Source organism: Gymnoscopelus braueri (genome assembly GCF_963280865.1).
Source record: "Gymnoscopelus braueri genome assembly, chromosome: 6".
Taxonomy (NCBI): Eukaryota; Metazoa; Chordata; class Actinopteri; order Myctophiformes; family Myctophidae; genus Gymnoscopelus; species Gymnoscopelus braueri.
Genome location: NC_137607.1, coordinates 36047512 through 36067511, shown reverse-complemented (window position 1 = coordinate 36067511; position 20000 = coordinate 36047512). Strand labels below are relative to the sequence as shown.

At 45.2% G+C, this 20000-nt stretch overlaps 1 protein-coding gene across 2 annotated transcripts in view; it reads right to left on the bottom strand.

The window, feature by feature from the left end:
- The window catches only part of lnx1 (ligand of numb-protein X 1), a 66218-nt gene extending 48600 nt beyond the window's left edge, over positions 1 to 17618 (bottom strand). Inside the window, exons 1-2 of one of the 2 annotated variants that reach the window (XM_080431995.1) lie at positions 17307 to 17618; positions 8042 to 8578 (exon numbers count right to left, since the gene is read on the bottom strand). In XM_080431995.1, the coding sequence (XP_080288121.1) occupies positions 8042 to 8499 (458 nt within the window). In that variant the 5' untranslated portion in view covers positions 8500 to 8578; positions 17307 to 17618. The remainder of the gene's footprint in view (positions 1 to 8041; positions 8579 to 17306) is intronic. The other variant, XM_080431996.1, reaches the window with a different exon arrangement.
- Between the last annotated feature and the right edge of the window lie 2382 nt (positions 17619 to 20000).

Here is a 20000-nt window from a genome sequence, read left to right as displayed (position 1 = left end):
ATGTGCGAAACAACCATGGTACAGTACGTCTCAGTAACCAGTCTTGAGCTGAAATCCGAGAACATTGTGTGATCTGATGAAGGCATACTTCAATGATGGATGGCTGTATGTGTCATCCCATCAACCCCAGCCTGATCCATCTATAATGTTGTGGGGGGGGGGGACATTTTCAGCTTTTTCTTAGCACAGTGAAGAACAACAGGAACGGTATGGCAGACAGATTTATACTTGCTTGCGCGCCAGTATCTTAAATTTTCGGTGTGTGCCATGACGTGCAACCAAGTATAGATCAGGCATTACACAGGTCCCTGATTCAGACTCTAACCATGCTGCGATGGTACCTGTATGGCCAGCGCTCTAACCAACTGATGAGACTTCTTCTGCTTTATTTACACTCAAACTTTCATCGAAAATATACGTGTCATTATCAAGTTTTCTACCACTTACGGCAGCAATGTTACCTGGCATGAAATTATAGACGATAATTTCACATAAGTTTCACAACACGTCACATGGTGACTCGTTGTGAGCTTGTAGATCTAGTATTTTCGGCAATAGGGCTTATTTTATGTTTTGGAAACAGTGTAGTCTGCAGTGTGAATGCAGCTCAGCAGCCCACAGCACACAATGTTCTCTCCACACTACTAGTCTGCACACACACACACACACACACACACACACACACACACACACACACACACACACACACACACACACACACACACACACACACACACACACACACACACACACACACACACACACACACACACACACACACACACACACAGAGCCTTATCACAACCTACAGCCAGCAAGCTTGGTTAGACTGCAATCACTTTATTAATCAGACACATTGTGTTGGTTCAAATGTCACTGCTCAGCCTGACCGCTCACTGGACCCCCTCCAGCTCTCATTTAGGAAACTAATCAGGACTTGGTATCAGCAGATCACACAGTATCATAGAGAGACGCTGATGGGGCGGCAGTGGCTCAGGAGGTAGAGCGGTTCGATCCCGGGCTCCCCCAGAGTTAATGTCGAAGTGTCCTTGAGCAAGACGCTGAACCCCAAATTGCTCCCGATGAGCAGGTTGGTGCCTTGCATAGTTTCCTCTGCCATCGGTGTATGAATGTGTGTATGAATGTGTGAATGTAATGCACAATCTATGTAAAGCGCCTTGAATAAAGGCGCTATATAAATGCACCATTTACAATTCACCATTTTGGTGTTGTCACGTGATGGTGTTGAACGTGGTGATGATGGTTCATGGTGTTGAACGTGATATTGATGTGTTGAACGTGGTGGTGATGATGGTGTTGTTGATGGTGTTGATGGTGGTGATGATGGTGTTGAACGTGGTGTTGATGATGGTGTTGAATGTGGTGTTGATGATGGTGTTGTTGAATGTGATGATGATGATGGTGGTAGTGGTGGTTGGTGTTGAACATGATGATGGTAGTGGTGATGACGGTGTTGATTGATGGTCTTAAACATGATGGTGGTGATGGTGTTAAACGTGGTGATGGTGGTGGTGTTGAATGTGATGACGTTGGTGGTGTTGATGGTGTTGAACATGATGATGGTGATGCTGTTGAATGTAGTGATGATGGTGGTGTTGAATGTGATGACATTGGTTCATGTGTTGAAGTTGGTGATGGTGGTGTTGATCGTCACATTCAACACCATCAGACACTGCATTTACAGTATGTGTTTGAAGGACTATTCGTTCAACTACTACCGCAAGCCCCATGCCGTCCTCTCTGTGCAAGGCTTTCATCTGCCGATGTCTCACTCCTCGTCTCACTCCTCCTACTCACTACTCTCACTACTCTCTCTGTCTCTCTCTGTCTCTCTCTGTCTCTCTCTCTGTCTCTCTGTCTGTCTGTCTGTCTGTCTGTCTGTCTGTCTGTCTGTCTGTCTGTCTGTCTGTCTGTCTGTCTGTCTGTCTGTCTGTCTGTCTGTCTGTCTGTCTGTCTGTCTGTCTGTCTGTCTCTCTTTCTCTGCAGTGCTGCAGAGCTCGCCTGTGGTGCCGCCCTGCTCACTCACTCTTTATTCTTCATTGCCGACTCTCAGATATTTGATTTACCACCGCAGGATGTTCACTATCTCCTCTCACGTCTCTGATCTCACTTTCATTTTCTCCTCTCCTCTCCTCTCCTCTCCTCTCCTCTCCTCTCCTCTCCTCTCCTCTCCTCTCCTCTCCTCTCCTCTCCTCTCCTCTCCTCTCCTCTCCTCTCTATTCTCTCATCTGGCAGTAAGATGATGAGTGTCTATGTAGTTAGTACGTATCCGAGCAAAGCTGTGTGCTCCCCTGGAGGAAGACACTTAACTCTGTAAATACCCCGTCTCCATCAATGTTTCATGGGTGGGTGTGTATGTGCGTGCGCGTGTACGTTCCCCAAGCAGAAGTTGTGCAGGGGTATGTGCGCGTGCTGCATGGCGACAGGGCTGTGGGGCAGGGGAGGAAATGGAAATGTAATTGGATTGTCACAGGATGCAGTTTGCGAAGAGAGCCCGGCCTGCCCCCGCAGGAGGCATTACACACACTGCTGCATTAGCATTAGCGCTCGCAGGGGAAAAAAGAGCATGCAAATGCCAACATAGGCTATAATACGGTTTCTCTATTCTCTCTCTACCTCACTCCTAGTCAGTTACGGGTCTTGGAAGTCTATTCCGTCACCCCATTGAGGAGACATGAGAGGGTGGGTGTTTTTTTTGCCTCATGCTGACCCACGCTGACCATAAACAGAGGCTAATAAGATGTTTGATTGTAAGATTATGAAAGAGTCAACTGCCGATTAGCCTCGATCTCCAGGCTTTTATTGTTTAGTTTTGCTAAAAAATAAAAGCCTGGCCCAGCCCGTCGGTGTACTCGGTATGAGGAAGTGTTTCACTTCCCAACCAACCAGAGTGCAGTGGGCGTCGCTCGTAATGTTGTGTTAACGGGGCGGGGGTTGACGGACAGATCGGTGAACCAATGGGATCAGGCGCAGTCTCTCGCCGGCTCTATACACCCGCCCCTCTATACACGAAATCAGGAGCGTTGGGGCAGTCTAACTGCCGATGAAATACAGTTATACATGCGTCTGAGTCTAATACTGACCACATTATCCGCTTTCAACCTGGTGTCCCTAGTTTGAACATGCCATTATAGGACAAAGTTACAAAAAAAGTAGCAGATATATAATACAAGCTTACAGTACAATGTGCCATTCTAAATGATTTCTTTGTTATTGTTCATATTGCTTCTACAATGTTGAGCATCCAAAACCAAATAATTTTACTCTCATTGTATTCGTATATCAGTGGTGTAAAGCAACATGTACTCAAGTACTGTACTTAAGTACGATGTTGAGGTACTCTTACTTTACTTGAGTATTTCCAATTTTCTATACTTTTACTTCTATTCCACTACATCTCAGAGGCAAATATCGTACCTTTACTCTACTACTATTATTTGAAAACGTACTATTTACTTTGTAGATTTTGATTATTATTACAAAACATACATTAACCACTTCAGCCCTATTTAAACTTACTGGCTACATTACTGGCTAATGGTAAATAGCCAATCTACAAGCTCACAACGAGCTTCTACTGTAGATCTGCTATTTTCTAAAGATTTTTATACATTTTAGACATAAGGATAACTTGTGAAACGGGACATTCTGCATAATGAGTACTTTTACTTTTGGTACTTTAAGTATATTTTGATGACAATACTTTTGTACTCAAGTAAATTATGATTACCGGACTTCTACTTGTAACAGAGTATTTCTACATAGCAGTATTGATACTTTTACTTAAGTAAAAATATAAAGTACTCTACTGTATATACATATAAGATGTAACAATACAGATGAGTGATGAGTCTTAGCAGGGAGATGTGACGCTGTGGAATTGATCATATTGACAACAGGGTGCATGCTGGGGGATGTATTGAGGTCAGGGGCAGGACACCTGGCCAATCCACCGACCATGCTGTCCGTATTACATCAGGTGGTCTCATATTCTCTGCCTTTTTCTCTCTCTGACACTGTCTCTCTGTCACACACACACATGCATGCATGCACATACAAACACACGCATGCATGCACGCACGCACACATGCATATGCACACACACACATATAAACACAAGCATGCATGTCTCATGATATTTGCATGCTGCATGTTCTATTAGATAAATAAACACGCAAAGGGATTTGTTGTGGCTTTGATGGAATCCGTCACAGGGCACAGTGTGTCATGTAATCTGAATTCAAGCAAATCTGGGAGCAATCCATCATAACAGTCACATAACACTCAGCATTTTGAGTCAACTGCAGTGGCAGACAGCCAAGGACCCAAACAAACACAATAGAACACTCAGGTACGAGTGACAAATTAAAGTAAACACACGTGAATGTGAGTGATGGAAAGTATGAGGGCTGCGCCTTCTCTTGTTCCCAGAAGACAAAGTGAACTTAACAGCTCTGAAGCCCTTTGGAGAATTTCTTTTTTTCACAATGACAACGGCCCGCGGAGCGATCTCTGCAGGGTTTGCTGACGATGAAAATAGCTTTAACCAAAAAGCACAGCCATGTAAGTAAGTATAGCACAGAATGTGTCTAAGACTGGGCCTGGAAAAATCTGGATGCATCTGAGTTTCTTATTATAATGAGATTTGGATGATGTCACTCTCTATTGCAGTGGTTCTCAGTGAAGTGACAATTTAAGGACTTTTAAGACCTCTTTAATACCTAGAAAATAAAGAACAAAAATGAAAAAAGACCATTACTGCATCAAACGTAACCAACAAACTATACTATGAAAACTGGTCAAACATGGGCTAAATTGTCAAATAATAAGACCGATCTGCTATTTTCACAATATCTATCTATTTACAAGGGCTTGTCAGGGTGGGGGGGGGGGTCTGCAGTTCAAATATGGTTATTTAGGGCATTGGTTCTCAAAGTGGGGTCCGGGGACCCCCAGGGGTACTTGAGGGGGTTCCAGGGGGTACCCAGCAAAATGTGTTAATATAGCATCACAATAATTTTAACCTTTTATACTTTGGCTATTCAAAAAAAGCAGATATACAAGCTCATAACGCGGCACGAGTGCCGCGTTATGAGCTTGTAGATCTGCTATTTTTGAAAAATCATGAACATTTGTGCAAATGTTTGAATATATATTTTTTAAAGCGAACATTTGTAACTCAAATCTGAGCTTTTGGGGGTCCCTGGAGCAAAATATTTGAGATGGGGGTCTGCGGCCAAATACATTATGGGGGTTCTTGACATGAAAAAGTTTGAGAACCACTGATTTAGGGGGTCACGACCTGAAAAGGTTGAGAACTACTGCTCTATTTCTCTGTTTTCAGCGAGGTGGAATGGATCAACCTGGTGTGTATCTGTAGTGGAGTATTATGAGCACAACCGTACAAGCATCAAGTGGTTGCAATCAAGTGCAGCTGCCACATCGCGGCCGGAATGTGACGCTGCTGTGTCCGGTGGAATGCAACGTTTTTATATGGTGGAGCAAGCTGTCAATCTGGGTGGGCCTGGCCCATTTAAGCCCACCCATAGTAGATCCACCCCTGCATTTAGGTCAACCGTCAAAACATTTGCAGACACTAAATGACTTTCCCAAAGTAGGGAAGCTAGGTTGAAAGTTGTTAACTTCACAAATATGTGAATCTAAATATGAATCTAAAAATGCCATCATTGTTTACAAATTGTATACATTTTTGTTAACAAATATCGGCGATCCAGTGACATTATGTTGTCACTGGGCCCAGAATTCAAAGCGGCTTGCCTGCCAGAGTGTAAACACACTCAAAGACTTGACCAGTTCTTAACGACAGATATGCATGCATGCAACACCGGCACTGGAGACACACCTGCAACGAATACGTCACAAAGCACAAGCGGAGACGTGCACAAAACGTAACGGGATCCATGTACAGGCAAAATCCCCAGTGATGGAATAAGTACTCATATGTTTTACTTAAGTAAAAGTATCAATACTGCAATGTTCTGTAGATATACTCTGTAACAAGTAGAAGTCCCGTATTCCAAATGTACTTGAGTAAAAGTACAAAAGTATCGGTATCAAAATATACTTTAAGTACCAAAAGTAAAAGTACTCAATATGCATAATGTTCCATAATTTTTTTTTTAATCTTTTGGAGTAGAAGTAAAAGTATTGAAGATTGTAAATAATGAAGAAAGTAAAAAAAATACCTCAAAAATTCTACTTAAGTACAGTACTTGAGAACATGCACTTCACACCGTTAAACACTCAAGGATGTTGCAGTGCACGAACCACACGTCGTGCTATGCACGCTGTGGCCACGATCACAAAGAGCACAAAGCCAAACGGATGGGATCGATGGGATTGGAGGGAGGGAGACCTGTGGGGCACCTCTTCAGCCAGACCTTATGCTTCATCCCCGAGGAGCGAGCCTTCTGGCCTCCACTGATAACTCCATCTGACTGGAGGGAGAGGAGACCAATTCCACTGGGAGCCCCCCCCCCCCTATTCACCCCCACCTCCTTGCCCCGGCTCACCTCTCCATCGTCTCATTAAAACACCCACGCTGCATGTGAAGAAGAAGGAGGAGAGGAATCCCAGGGAACAGACGAGAGAGGAAGAGAGTAGAGATAAAAGAACAGAGGAGAGATGTCAAGTACAGGAGAAGCCGGGAGTATGGAAGGAGTATACTGTAGTGTAGGACAGTGGTTCTCAAAGTGGTCCCTGAGGGGATTTTAGGGTCCTTGAGGGGATATCAGGGTGTCCCCCCAGCAATATATAGCATAGAAATCGGTTTAACCACGTAAACCCAATTTTATATTAAGCTTTTTGAAAATAGCTGACATACAAGCTCAGTTGTGAGCTTAGATCTACAAATATTGATTTGATTTAAAAATCATTTTAACCCGAAAAAACTAATGGGGGTCCCTGGCACAAAAGCTTTCAGATAATAACTTGGGGGTCCTTGACATGAAAATGTTTGAGAACCGGGAGAACCTGGCAATATAGGAGAACCAAGGAGTACTGAAAAAAGGAAAATACAAATAGACAGAGATAGAAGACAGTGGGAGGTAGAAAAAGAGACACACTGGGAGGTGTCTAGGGGAGACTACTAGAGAGAGTTCTATAGGTTGAGGTTACATAACGGGTATAGGAGCCCATGTTTACTCAGTGCTTCCACAGTGTGGGATGAACTAATTATCCCAGAGCCCTTTGGGCCGGGCGAGTGTTAATGAGCGTTAATGAAAACGGGCCCAGACTGCAGAGAGAAACCAACTGCTGTGCCTTTAACGATATGTAAACAGAGAGGAGTGTGGGCCCTGGATTTGACATGAAAGCCTTGGTAGAGGCTCTGTCTGTCTGTCTGTCTGTCTGTCTGTCTGTCTGTCTGTCTGTCTGTCTGTCTGTCTGTCTGTCTGTCTGTCTGTCTGTCTGTCTGTCTGTCTGTCTGTCTGTCTGTCTGTCTGTCTGTCTGTCTGCATGCCTGCCTGCCTCTGTCTCTGTCTCTCTCTGCCCACTGGCATTGGTGTCGGACTCGGCATAGATAGGGAACAGAGGGTGGGGAAATTAGTGTGAGTGTGTGTGTGTGTGTGTGTGTGTGTGTGTGTGTGTGTGTGTGTGTGTGTGTGTGTGTGTGTGTGTGTGTGTGTGTGTGTGTGTGTGTGTGTGTGTGTGTGTGTGTGTGTGTGTGTGTGTGTGTGCGCGCGCGCGTGTGTGTGTGTGTGTGTGAACCAGTAATGAAGAGCAAAGAAGCCCTCCCCCCTTCAACCAAATCAACCAGCAGTGCTCCTGTTTGTTTGTTTGTTAGTTTGTTTCTCACAAAGCGCTGCTGTTATCTGGGATTCTTCCACTGTGAGTACACAGTTTCAGGGCACTGCAAATGTGCCAAAGAATACACAGCTTCTTTACCACCAAACAAGCCCACGGCATCAACTAACCGGTTGCACCGGTCTCCGCGGTGCCGGGCGTCAATATCATCGTCACGCTTTTCGCTTTTGAGTCATGGCTGCCGTCTCCCACCTACCTGCTGCTCTTGATGTGGCACTCCAGGTCCCCGCGGGACATGGTCTCCTCACAGTGCTGGGAGAAGGGACAGGCCACGGTCAGCTTGTCCAGCAGCTTGTGCACCAGCAGACTGGGCTTGCGGCAGGTCTGCAGCATGAGCGGCGTGCGGCACACAGGACAGAAGTCGCTCTCCAGCAGGAAGCTGGTCAGGCACTCCTGGCAGTAGGTGTGTCCGCAGGGCGTGTCCAGAGGCCGGATGAGGGGCTGCAGGCAGATGTGGCAGATGAGGTCGTCGTCCACCTCGTCCTTGTAGTGGTACTCGTGGTTCTCCTCCAGGAGGTGGCGCTGGCCGCACGAGTGGCACAGGTCGCCGGGGGGAGGGGACGCCAGCATGCCAAAGTCAGATGGGGAGAGGGGCGGGGCGGTGGCCGCTGCGGACATGGCCGCGGCGCCTTCGGACATGTCGGAACCGTCCATGGTCAGTCGGGATCCGGTTTGGGGTCCGGTGGTCGGGGGTCCGGTGATGCTGTCAGCGGTGACGGAGGGCCGTGGGAAGCTGTGAGGAAGGGAAATAGGAGTAGAGTGAGTAGAAGTAGAGAGAGAGAGAGAGAGAGAGAGAGAGAGAGAGAGAGAGATGCTTATCATGTCAATTAAACAGGTTATGATTAATGTTCATAAGTTGGTTTCCCTATAGGCGGAGTGGGATGAGGGGATGAGATACAATTCACACGCCCACCCACGCACGCACGTACGCACACACGCACGCACGCGCACACACTCACACACACGCACACACGCACACACGCACACAAGCCAAAGAGCAATGAGACACAGTCATCAGAGGCCCTCTGAGCTTGCTGCAGCGTTAATGACTTTTCTTTTTTTCCTCGCGATTTCAATTTTTCTCCACTTTGATTTTCTCAGCTGGCACCGAGGGCTGATATCGACCTACTGAGAAAGTCCGTTTTTTTCCCTCGTTTTCTCTGAGATACAGAAACATCAATACATCTCATCTCACGGGCAGCAGGCACAGGGACACGCCATATAGTAGCTTATATGTCTCTGGCTCTCGTCGCAGCGCACACCGCGTGTGATTTAACGAACCATGTGGTTTACTCTTAGCGACGCACGCTTGGTGTGGCACGACTTCAGACAGTCATACATGTGTGCTACTTACATCTACATTACGTACTTATGTGCATGTATCACCACTGTAGGTGTTCATGTTGCACTGTACAGTATAGCCGGATCTATAATAACAAATTATTAATAATAATAAACTTTATTCTAGACACATAGAAAAGTATACAGTACAGTACAAAACACATACAGAAAAAACATGCAAACACTCTCTCCAATGTCTCCAATTTGATCAGGCTCAGTTAAAACCATAATAATTTCCTTTTAGGCACCTTTTAGGCAATTGTTTGGGTGTACATCAGTACACCCGAACAATTGACTTGCGCTCGACCTACAATAGACAGAAATAACCGATCTACGAGCTCACAACACGTCGCGTCTGCGACGTGTTGTGAGCTTGTAGGTCGGCTATTTCTGGCTCGCGACAAAGGCAACAAACTAAATCAAGGCCTTGTGTATGAGCGGTGAACGTGCCATTAGCCACGTCGTTGCTAAAACAGGTGGCCTCCCCGCGCTCACATGACCAGGAGCAGATGGGCGCAGTCAGACAGACGTCACCCTGGCAACAGCCATGAGAGTTGGCACCCCTCTAGCATGTATCTGGACCAACTACTGGCTCTTGGCCACTTCTCAAGATTCACGATGCCTAATGGTTCACCACCACAAACGTCGCTGTCGGAGGGAAACCGTGTATGTCCGTAACAACAACAATGGGGGGGGGAAAAAAGAACCTGTGTTCCAAATGGATGCGGGGTAGTTATTATTTAGTTGCAAAACTCTTGTTAATACTTTTCATTGGTTCGATATTTAAACACTTTCACTTTCACATCTGCTATTTTCACAGATTCTGTGGGCAGACGCTGTCATACAACAAATTAGGGCCATTACTTTACGGAAAGAAAACACAACAATTTGAAATATGGAGATACAAGGTTTCCTCCCGACAGCAACAACAAGAAACATGGACTCTACACATATGCTTTAACACATCAATACTCAAACTCCTAATGAGCACAATCTGACATTTTGCTCAACTAAACAACGACCTCCTCGTGCGTCCCGCCTAGCTGCAGTGAAAACGTGGCTCTGACATGTGTGCGTCAGTAAGACGATATGTGAATTCACGGCGGGAGTCCGTTTGGTGGTAAACACAAACAGTCCTCTCATGGGTCTCACATAAGACACAGCAAATGTCTCCAGTCAGAATTGGGACACAGACAGGGCTGTAGTAAACAGTATGCTAATTCAGTGGTTCTCAACCTTTTCAGGCTGTGACCCCCCAAAATAATCATTTTTGAACTGGGGACCCCCCACCCTGACAGGCACTTGGAATTGCAGGAGTTGAGGCATTACATTTTGTTTGACTCAGTTCCACATATAAATATATTGTGAAAATATGAGCTTGTAGATCGGCTATTTTCTGCCCCTTTCTTATATTCGAGGGGCGGCAATAGCTGAGTGGTTAGTGAGCCCGCCTAGGGAGCCAGAGGCGCTGGTTGCCCCAGGTACAATTCCAGGCCAGGCCAGCAAATGTGTCGATGAAATGAAATTTGTCCCTGAGTAAGACTCTTAACCCCTAATTGCTCACAGGCCCTCATTGGAAACAAGACCGCAAGGACTTTCATGAACGGACCTATTAAAAGGAATTATCCTTATCCTTATTATTTGACAATTTGGCCAATGCTTGACCAGTTTTTAGAGTATAGTTTGTTTACTTTTGACGTAGTCATTTTCTCACTTTTTTCATTTCATTTTTGTCTTCTTTTTTAAAGGTCTTAAAAGTCCTTAAATTGTCACTGCCCCCAAAATCATGTGGGGACCCCCCTGGGGTTCCCAACCCACAGGTTGAGAACCACTGTGCTAATTCACAATGTATTTCGACTATACGGTGTGTTCACACTAATCTAGTATACGTCAGTGGTTCTCAAACAAAAGGACCGCCATAAAATGGAACCAAATGGACTGGTAAAGGTTCATTTGGTTCCATTTGTACACTCTCAGAGATACTGACCTGTAACCATTTGGTACCCCCTCATGGAACCCACTCTGAGAACCACTGGTATACTTAATTTAACAACTTAAGCCCTATATAATTTGTTGGGGAACGAACAGCACAAATTGTCAATCTGCAAAAATAGGCAATCCCGCAACATACAGTGTGAGCTTGTAGATCTGCTACTGTCATTATTTATTAAAGATTTCTTTACATTTTCACCTACAAAGCCATGCCCAAAATAGGCACGCCAGGTTGAGTGGTTAAAAAATATAAGTATGCAATACTAAAATTGCTGGATTTTAAAGCACTGTTGTCCCACAATGCAACATGTAGCTACTGGAAAGGGGGAGAGCTATTGAAGACAGGATTAAGGTAAATAATCAACAAATTGATTAATAAAATCGATAAAAAATCTGTATATTGTTTTCGGCAGCTTTCGAATTTGAAATCGGCGCCAGTTCATAGGCCTCATAAGTCAAAGCTCGATGACATCCCTGTCTGTGTCATGTCCTGTTCGGACAAAATGGTGGTGGGCCTACTGTACTGTGTGTGGATTTCTTGAATACAAACTGCCAAAATAACATAGATATACAAAGATTATGTATATATAGTATAGAATTGGGTCACAGCATGTGCCTGGGTGGGAAGGGACAGGATAATGAGAACAGTTTTAACCACTTAGTAAAACGGAGTGAGCAAAGTACAGGGCACTGTACTTGGCGCACTCTTTTTTTCTTGCCGGAAATAGCCAATCTACAAGCGGAAGCTTGTACAAAGGAATCGTCACGTTGCAAATTCCCCCAGGAATAGGGATGCTAGGGCTCAAGTGGTTAACAAAGTAACACCTTTCCCAGCTGTGGGCTGCTGCAATCCCGCTCTGCTATGCCCGCTGAGGCCTACCCTGATCTACGCCTCCGTTGCGCTTTCATCTCAACACGAAGGGAAGGTAGAGTCAGAGACAGTGAGAGAAAAAAGAGCAAGAGCAAATACCAGCCGGCAGAAGGAAAGAAATAAAGCTACAGGAAAGAGGATTGATGTGAAAATTAAAAATGAAGGCGGTTTGGTATTCTCCCCCCTAAACCTGTGATCTGATCTCAAGTCAGTTGACAGAAATGCATTCTCATCCTGTCGCCTCTCCTGGGAGGCTTGATGTTGAAAAGAGAGGAGATAAGTTAATGCTAATAGTGTGAGGGTAGTGGGTGGAACAGAATGTACAATCATACGTAGTACTCCTCTGGAATGCAATCGAAGAGGAAGCACGGTTCGGCAGCCAATCCAGCCATTTCTCCATAATACGTACTGACCTCTATCGCAAACACGCATTACCCGGACTATCATCCATGCTCTTTGGAATGGAGATCACACGTGTAACGCTGCATGCTTGGACGGTCTCATCATTACAAACGTGTGTGTGCAAACACACAGGGACTAGGCACATGGATACATAGAGAGACGGTCAGACAGAGATATTCACCCTCTCACCGAATGCAGACACACTACACCTTATACACGCACGCACGCACGCACGCACGCACGCACGCACGCACGCACGCACGCACGCACGCACACACACAGCATTTGTATTCATAGGACACGCCCGTGCCCGGGGAGCATCTCAGGAGAGCTCAGTGCTAATCCCCAAAGTGGCAAGATGGCAGTGCCATCGCAGTCGTGCCGGCTCGCTCCGCCCCGGAGAGGGGAGACAAGCTAAGACGTGACCGCCGATGATGTCCTATTAATAACCACATCAGCAGTCCAATATAGCGCAAACCAGCGTGATTAATGTGAGGGCTTCAGGCGGGGCCCTACAGCCGAGCTCAATCACTCATGACTGCCGTAGCCGTTTTCCACTTTGACTTTTTGTCTCCGCGAATAAAAAGAGAGGAGAAAAAAAGCATGTGTTTGAATTCAGAACGAGCCTCCAGAGTCACTCTATTTTCTTTTGACATGGCCTTTGTGCCGGTAAGGCAGAAAAAAAGAAGAAAACGTTTAACTAGCTTTCTATTCAGCGACCTCTTTGCCATATGTCCCAGATAACCTTGCCTTGATTGTCTGCCTCCTTATCCCAATCTAATATGTAGGTAGCTTCTAAAGCTTGAGTTACACGGTGCATGGGTGTTATGCACCGAAATGAGCCATTCTACAAGCTTGCAATGTGTCACATCTTTATGGACCAAGCATTGAAATTCAATATGTAATTTACAATTTTCAATTTAGACATTTAGCAGGTACGCTCTTTTGCAGAGGGACTTACAAGTGTGAAATCAGAGTAAGCAGAGTATAAGCATGAGCCCTAGTCAACAAATGACAGTAACAGAGTCACATAAGTAGAGTGCAAAGAGAACAATGTAGTGCTTCAAAGAAACTAGTATACAAGGCAAACAACAAACCTAGCATCTGTCTAAACAACACACTATCTAATTAACATTCTTAACATTTCTGGTCAAGCAAAACAAATCTAAATATCCAAAAAACATGTGAACAAGTAGCCAACATACTGTACATGTTCTCTCCTTTCCTTAATTAAACAATTCCAACAATGTATCTCTGTGTATTATTTGTCTACATTTTCTGCAGTGAGAGTTCTGATTAAACCAGTTGAGACCATTGGTTTACATAGTGAGACAGAGACCTTTGACACAGTGTGGTTGGCCTGCTGTGTGATCCGGAATGACTTGATGAGTTAATAATGACACACGGTTGTGCCAAGTCAGCTCATTCCCTACCTCCCGCCTGGGTCTGAAAGATGACCCCATGACAGGGGGATTGTTTACCTCAGCGTGTTTGGTGTCAATGGTGAAACTGGTTGTGTTGCCATGTAAATGTCCTGTTTTCACGTGGATGCGGGATAAACAGTATATCGTCGCCGTCGGCCAGAAACCTTGTATCGCCATATTTCGACTTTCTATGTCGAAATGAAAGTGAAAGATTTTGACAGTGATTAAGTGAGTCTGTGGGTTTTATAAATAGGTTATTGATCCAAAGAAAAGAGCTTGGGACTAAATAGTGACTACATTGGATCCATCAGAACATGAACACAGGTTATTTTTTCCATTTCCTGAGAAGTAACCATTTTGGACATACAAGTTTTCTGCCCGACAGCAACCGTATACAAAAGGCGTGCAGCACTACAATAAAACCCTGATATGGATCAAACATACACACCCTCTGTGCAAAGCCCAGGCCCGTCCCGCCCACACTGCTTGTACGTACATGCCACCCGTCACTCAACAACCAAGCACAGGCCTTCTTGACGTTAACTATAGCATTAATCGTTTTTGCTCTAACGTGTTTTGCCGCTATAGATGCTGAGTGAGGCAGTCATGTTCACTTGCACATACTATAGTGTAAACACAGCCTTGCATCTGTAGCACACTGAGAGGCGTGGTCATGCATGAACTCGCCTCTGGTTCGTGTCACAGACAAGCAGGAACAAAGCCTTGCTAAGGACGTCTCAGCCCAGGTACAACGTAATTGACTTTTCGATATTTAAGTGGAAGGAAATGTTCTTTGAATTTGAGTGAAAGGAAATGGTCTTTGATTTTGAGTGAAAGGAAATGTTCTTTGAATTTGAGTGAAAGGAAATGTTCTTTGAATTTGAGTGAAGACGTAATAAGCAAAAACATCTCTCTGCTAAACTAATACAGTACCTGTATCCACTATAGCCTGCATGACTGATAATATCATTTTGGACCATATATTGGCCATTATTTGACTTGTTGGCGACAAGTCAAATAAGTCGGCATTTATGCAGCTGATGTGTCCAGATTAAGCGCATTGTGAACAGCTATTTATTTTGATTTTTTTTGTTTAAAGGAGTAGTTTATACAACAAAAAAAAAACTTATTTTCTATCAATTACACACCCCAAGAAGCCTTGAATTCATGTTTTTTTTTTTTTTTTTTTGTCACATTCCTCAGCCAATAATTCGATGACCGGTGGCTAGTCAGTAGGAGACTCAATTGATTCTCCTACCGGAGACTTCACTGGTCCTACTCCATTGCTCCTTTAAAGGACGGCTTCACCCATTTTCAACCTATCTTCATATAATTGGTCCTCACTAATGCTCATTATAATATGGTAACATTTTTGTCTCAGAGAAGGTTTGTGGACAGTTAAGAAACCTGCCTAGCAGTGACATCATCGATGGGGAATCAGAGCTAATAGAAACTGCAGGCTTTCTATTCCTGGAAAGTTAGCATGCCATAATAGAAGCTATTGTTCTTGCATTAACAAAACTTGAAATAGAAAATGTGAAATCTTCATTTGAAATGACCAAACCTGCCTACAGATGATGTCACTGGTAGGCGGATTATTGAAATGTCCACAGCCCTACTCTGAGACACAGACCATGTAGACATAAAAATGACCATATTATAATGAGCAGTAGTGAGGACCAATTATATGAAGATAAGTTGAAAATGGGTGAAGTTGTCCTTTAAGTGGTTAAATAAAGAAAACGTTTTTGATCAAAATATTGATAATCGGTGGTCTAGGACTCAAAGGACTAATAGAAACAAATCAGAACCCTGTCATACGTGTACTAAGAAGTCCAATGAGCCAATCACATGGAGGAGGCTATAGGCCGCTCACGGCAGTCAGTCAGGGATCAGACACAAGTCGAGGCTCAGGTCCACACAGACCTATTTGTGTTGTCTCAGTAGCAAAAGAACAGTAGGAAAAGAACCGTGTCTGTTCGGACATGTCTCTCTCAGACAGAACATTCCAGAAAGGCTTCAACGGAATTCAGTTTGTGTATAAACCTGTTTTCATGCCCCCACACTTGACATCGTAAACAGGAGAGAGAGAGAGAGAGAAAGGGAGAGAGCGAGAGAGAGAGACAGAGAGAGAGAGAGAGAGAGAGAGAGAGAGAGAGAGAGAGAGAGAGAATATGCTGCCTGAGACCTTGTGATTGATAGTGACCAGATGAATGAATAATTCAAATTTCACCAGGTGGATTATTACAGAGTGAATTACTGCACTGTTTAGGGGCGATGCCATAAAAAGAAGTGACACACAGGGTGACAAGTTTGAGAGAATGCAACAATGAGGACACACACCCTGTGAACAACCTTCGCACTCACATGGGAAGAATGTACAGACACACACACATCACAAAACGTGCCATATATTGTGCCATATACTGTAGACATAACGGCACCGAATCAAACACTCTCTCTGGGCTTGAAGGATGAAAGTGATGTTATGTAACATATTATGCTTGTGCTGCAAGCCTTTCTTTTATCCCCCTTTTATTTGCAAGAAATCCGATTCTCATTCCAAAAGTCAGCATACTCGACACAAATGATACCCTGAACAGAATAGATTCAAATTCTATCATCCTATTACACCATTCAGCTCTATTTAGGGTGAATAGTAGGTGTGGAATGCGATTTAAACACATGAACCCTAGCGTCCCTATTCTAGGTATGTCATAATAGGCGAACATTTGCAAAAATAGGCAAACACTCAGGGAAAATAACCAATCTACAAGCTCACAACGCATTGACTGCTTGTAGATTGGTTATTTCCAGCAAAGAGATTTGGTGTACAGGGGAGAAAAAAAGGAGGGGGACAAGTACAGACCCCTGGGGGACCCTGGTCAACGAAGTACGCGTATATAGGGTTTAAGAATAAGGCTTTTCAGCCATGGCATCAGGGTGTGTGTGTGTGTGTGTGCGTGTGTGTGTGCGTGTGCGTGTGCGTGTGCGTGCGCGTGTGCGTGTGCGTGTGCGTGTGCGTGTGTGTGTGTGCGTGTGTGTGCGTGCGTGTGAGGACAGAGGAAAAGTACACATTTACACACACAAAAGGTGTATACAGTACATGTAATTAGTACATTAACACATGCACACACCCAGCACACATACAATACGTACAGATATAAGCCGAGAGTGCCCACATACTGTACACTCACACAGCGGGACAAGAAAGGTAAATGAATATCCTCCATGCAAATACCGCGCCTTCAACAACAGGCACATGGAACAAATGTCTTCCTCCTAATTAGCGAGTCAAACTTTAACCTTTACGAACCGCTCTCAGATTTTAGTAACCGACGCACACCTTCAGCAATAAGTCTTGTTTCACTTCCCTGCCTCTTACACTGTGGAGTCTAACAGTAAAAAGTTAGCGTGACCGCTGTACTTACATGACTTCCCAGGCGATGTTGTTCTCTTTCAGTGGTGCAGTTCACCTGGCCAGGTAAACGACCTTAGGAGAGGGTGTGTAACATTAGAACTGTCACTGGGAAAGAGAGAGAGGGAGGGAGGGAGGGAGGGAGGGAGGGGGGAGTGAGCCACTGGGCAAATAAAGGACTTTGTCCCAGCAGTCACTGGGCCTGTTCATTGGCTGTTGGTTTTCAGCTGAGAAACGTTATCCGTCCATGTTTTGTCCCGTTCCCGGGGGGGAATTCTCCACCAGGACTGGATCAGGGAGACTGTGTTCCTGTGACAACCGGCCAAGGTGATCAGGAAGTGCTGGAGCCAGGGGGTGGGAGGAGCCAGAGAGTGGGAGGAGCCAGGTGGGGGAGAAAAAAAAAGGTAAACAGGGGAACTGCCCAGACCTGCTTTGAGAGTCTGGTTGAAGCCGCCCCGGAGATCACTTTTTTCTGTAAAGTGAGAAGACAGCAACACAGACCAGGAGAGAGAGAGAGACAGAGAGAGAGTGTGGGGAGGGAGAGAGAGAGGAGAGAGAGAGAGAGAGAGAGAGAGAGAGAGAGGAGAGAGAGAGAGGGGGAGAGAGAGAGGGGGGAGATATGGAGAGAGAGAGGGGGTAGAGAGGGAGGGAGAGGAAGAGAGAGAGAAGGGAGTGGGGGGGGACCAAAACAATACTTATTTCATGATAATAGGATATTTTGAAATCAGGCTGAAGTTTGAGCTAATTTTCACAAGCTCTGACTGATCCCTGCATGCCACCAGGAAAGCCTATGAGTCGTCTTCTCTTCATACCATGAAGAGGTGTGGACGGCTGTTTGGAAGATGTAAGGGATACACGTCCTAGCATGTCTGTCTATTCCCTGGAAGTAAGGAAAGTAAAGTGACAACATGCTTTCAGGCTTAGATAATGCTACCACAGTGTGCATTTTAAACGTGTGCACGTACAGCACAGATTTGTACACACGCTCCGTCTGCCGTGTTTTTTTGCTGTGGTTTTCCTGCCGTCTGACAATAATTGCTATTTTAGACTGGAGCGCGTGACTCCGGCTTTATTCAAAACAGTCGTTATCCTTCAGTTTTACATGTGGCTGTGATGTTGGATTTTCTCGTACCTCACGCTGGAAAACCAGGGCCCTCTCTGAGCCACAGGTGGTCGAGACACACACGATTGGACGTCCCCCGGCGTGACGTCGCATGGCGTGAGTCAGCCTGTGACGCATTTGCAGTGGACTCACATCAGTGGCTGGATGTGCAGAGAAAGACCCTTGAGGCAGTCTGCTCGGTTCAGATTGATGTGATCGTATAAAGGCCTCGCTTCTTTCTCATTATCTGTGATTCATGCAGTAATTGGGCAGAAGGAGGAGGACAGGGCAGAGATCTTATTAGAAACATGACTCATATTTTATCCGTCACAGTCAGAGACAGACGCTGAAGTTAAAACGTGTTGTTAGGGTGGGTTAGTTTCTGTGTTATAGCATGTCAGGGCTGCTCTGCCCAAAGAACCAGTGGCTTAATGGTCGCACACGTAGAACAAAAGCTGCACGCAAATCCTTTGACAACCTTGCTACAGCTTCTACCAGACATTCTCCTTTTTAAAATAAAACGAAGCAAAGGAGAATTCCCTTGCGCCTTGCCAAATATACACTAGCCACTTGCTGGCGGCAAGGCCGTTGAGTGTGAATGAGTTTTTAGCAGCTAATGCGAGCGTTGCGCATTGTTGCCTTGAGCCTCGATTGTGCGAGTCTCAACTAGGGTGGTACAAGAATCTGTGGACACTGTTCACACACATAGCTGCAGGTTCTGCCTGTAGCTGCAGATCTCCATTATGGAATGTTGACAAATCTCCACTCAATCTGGTTACCTGGCGAAATAACAGCACTTCAGTTTTAATTGTGCAATTTGTGCACTTGGCTTGTTCAATAAAGCCTGAAAAAAGCTCGCACAGATGACTGTTGACTGAAATAAGTCACAGCGAGCCTAACATGTTGAATCACAACAAGTCAGGAGAATGAAGTATGGGCATTCTCAATGGACCGTGGGGGTCCGTTTGCGTGAGGGAAAGGTCATTTAATATTCTTTGCCTATTGGTATGCAACTCAAACCTCTCTGAGTCGACATGAGCAGCTGGCTTTGGACCGCTTGGAGTGGGCATTCACTTGACTGTCATCTCACTCGGTCAGAAGCCTGCTTCTGATGGTGCGCCTGCCTTGTAAATGTTTTGAATGTGTTTTTGACATTTTAATGGTGTTTTCAGTGTTGAGTCTACTATGGTCTGCCAGAGGCATCACTCACAGAAAAGGTCAACCCCCCCCCCCCCCCCCCCCCCCCCCCCCCTCACCCCTGGTGATGTGGTCAAGTGACGCCTGGAGGGGATGACTTTTTGTTTCTTCACTCTACCAGTGTTCTGCTTTCAACCACTGTCTCTTGTCCACAGTATCTTTCCCTCTGCGTCTCTCCTCTCCTTTCACAAAGCCAATGTGACTTTGTCAGGAGCGGGAAAAGTATTAGTCAGCTTGAAGTCTGAAGTCTTCACCCCCAGCAGACAGTCAGACATGAGCTGTGCGTGTCCTCAGAGACAATAGTTGCTTGTTTCCTTCACAGTTGTCATGTCATCTATTGTTCCCTGCTCCTCCCTCATCTCATCTCATCTCCTCCCCACGCACTTCTGTTTACTTTCCATTCCACTA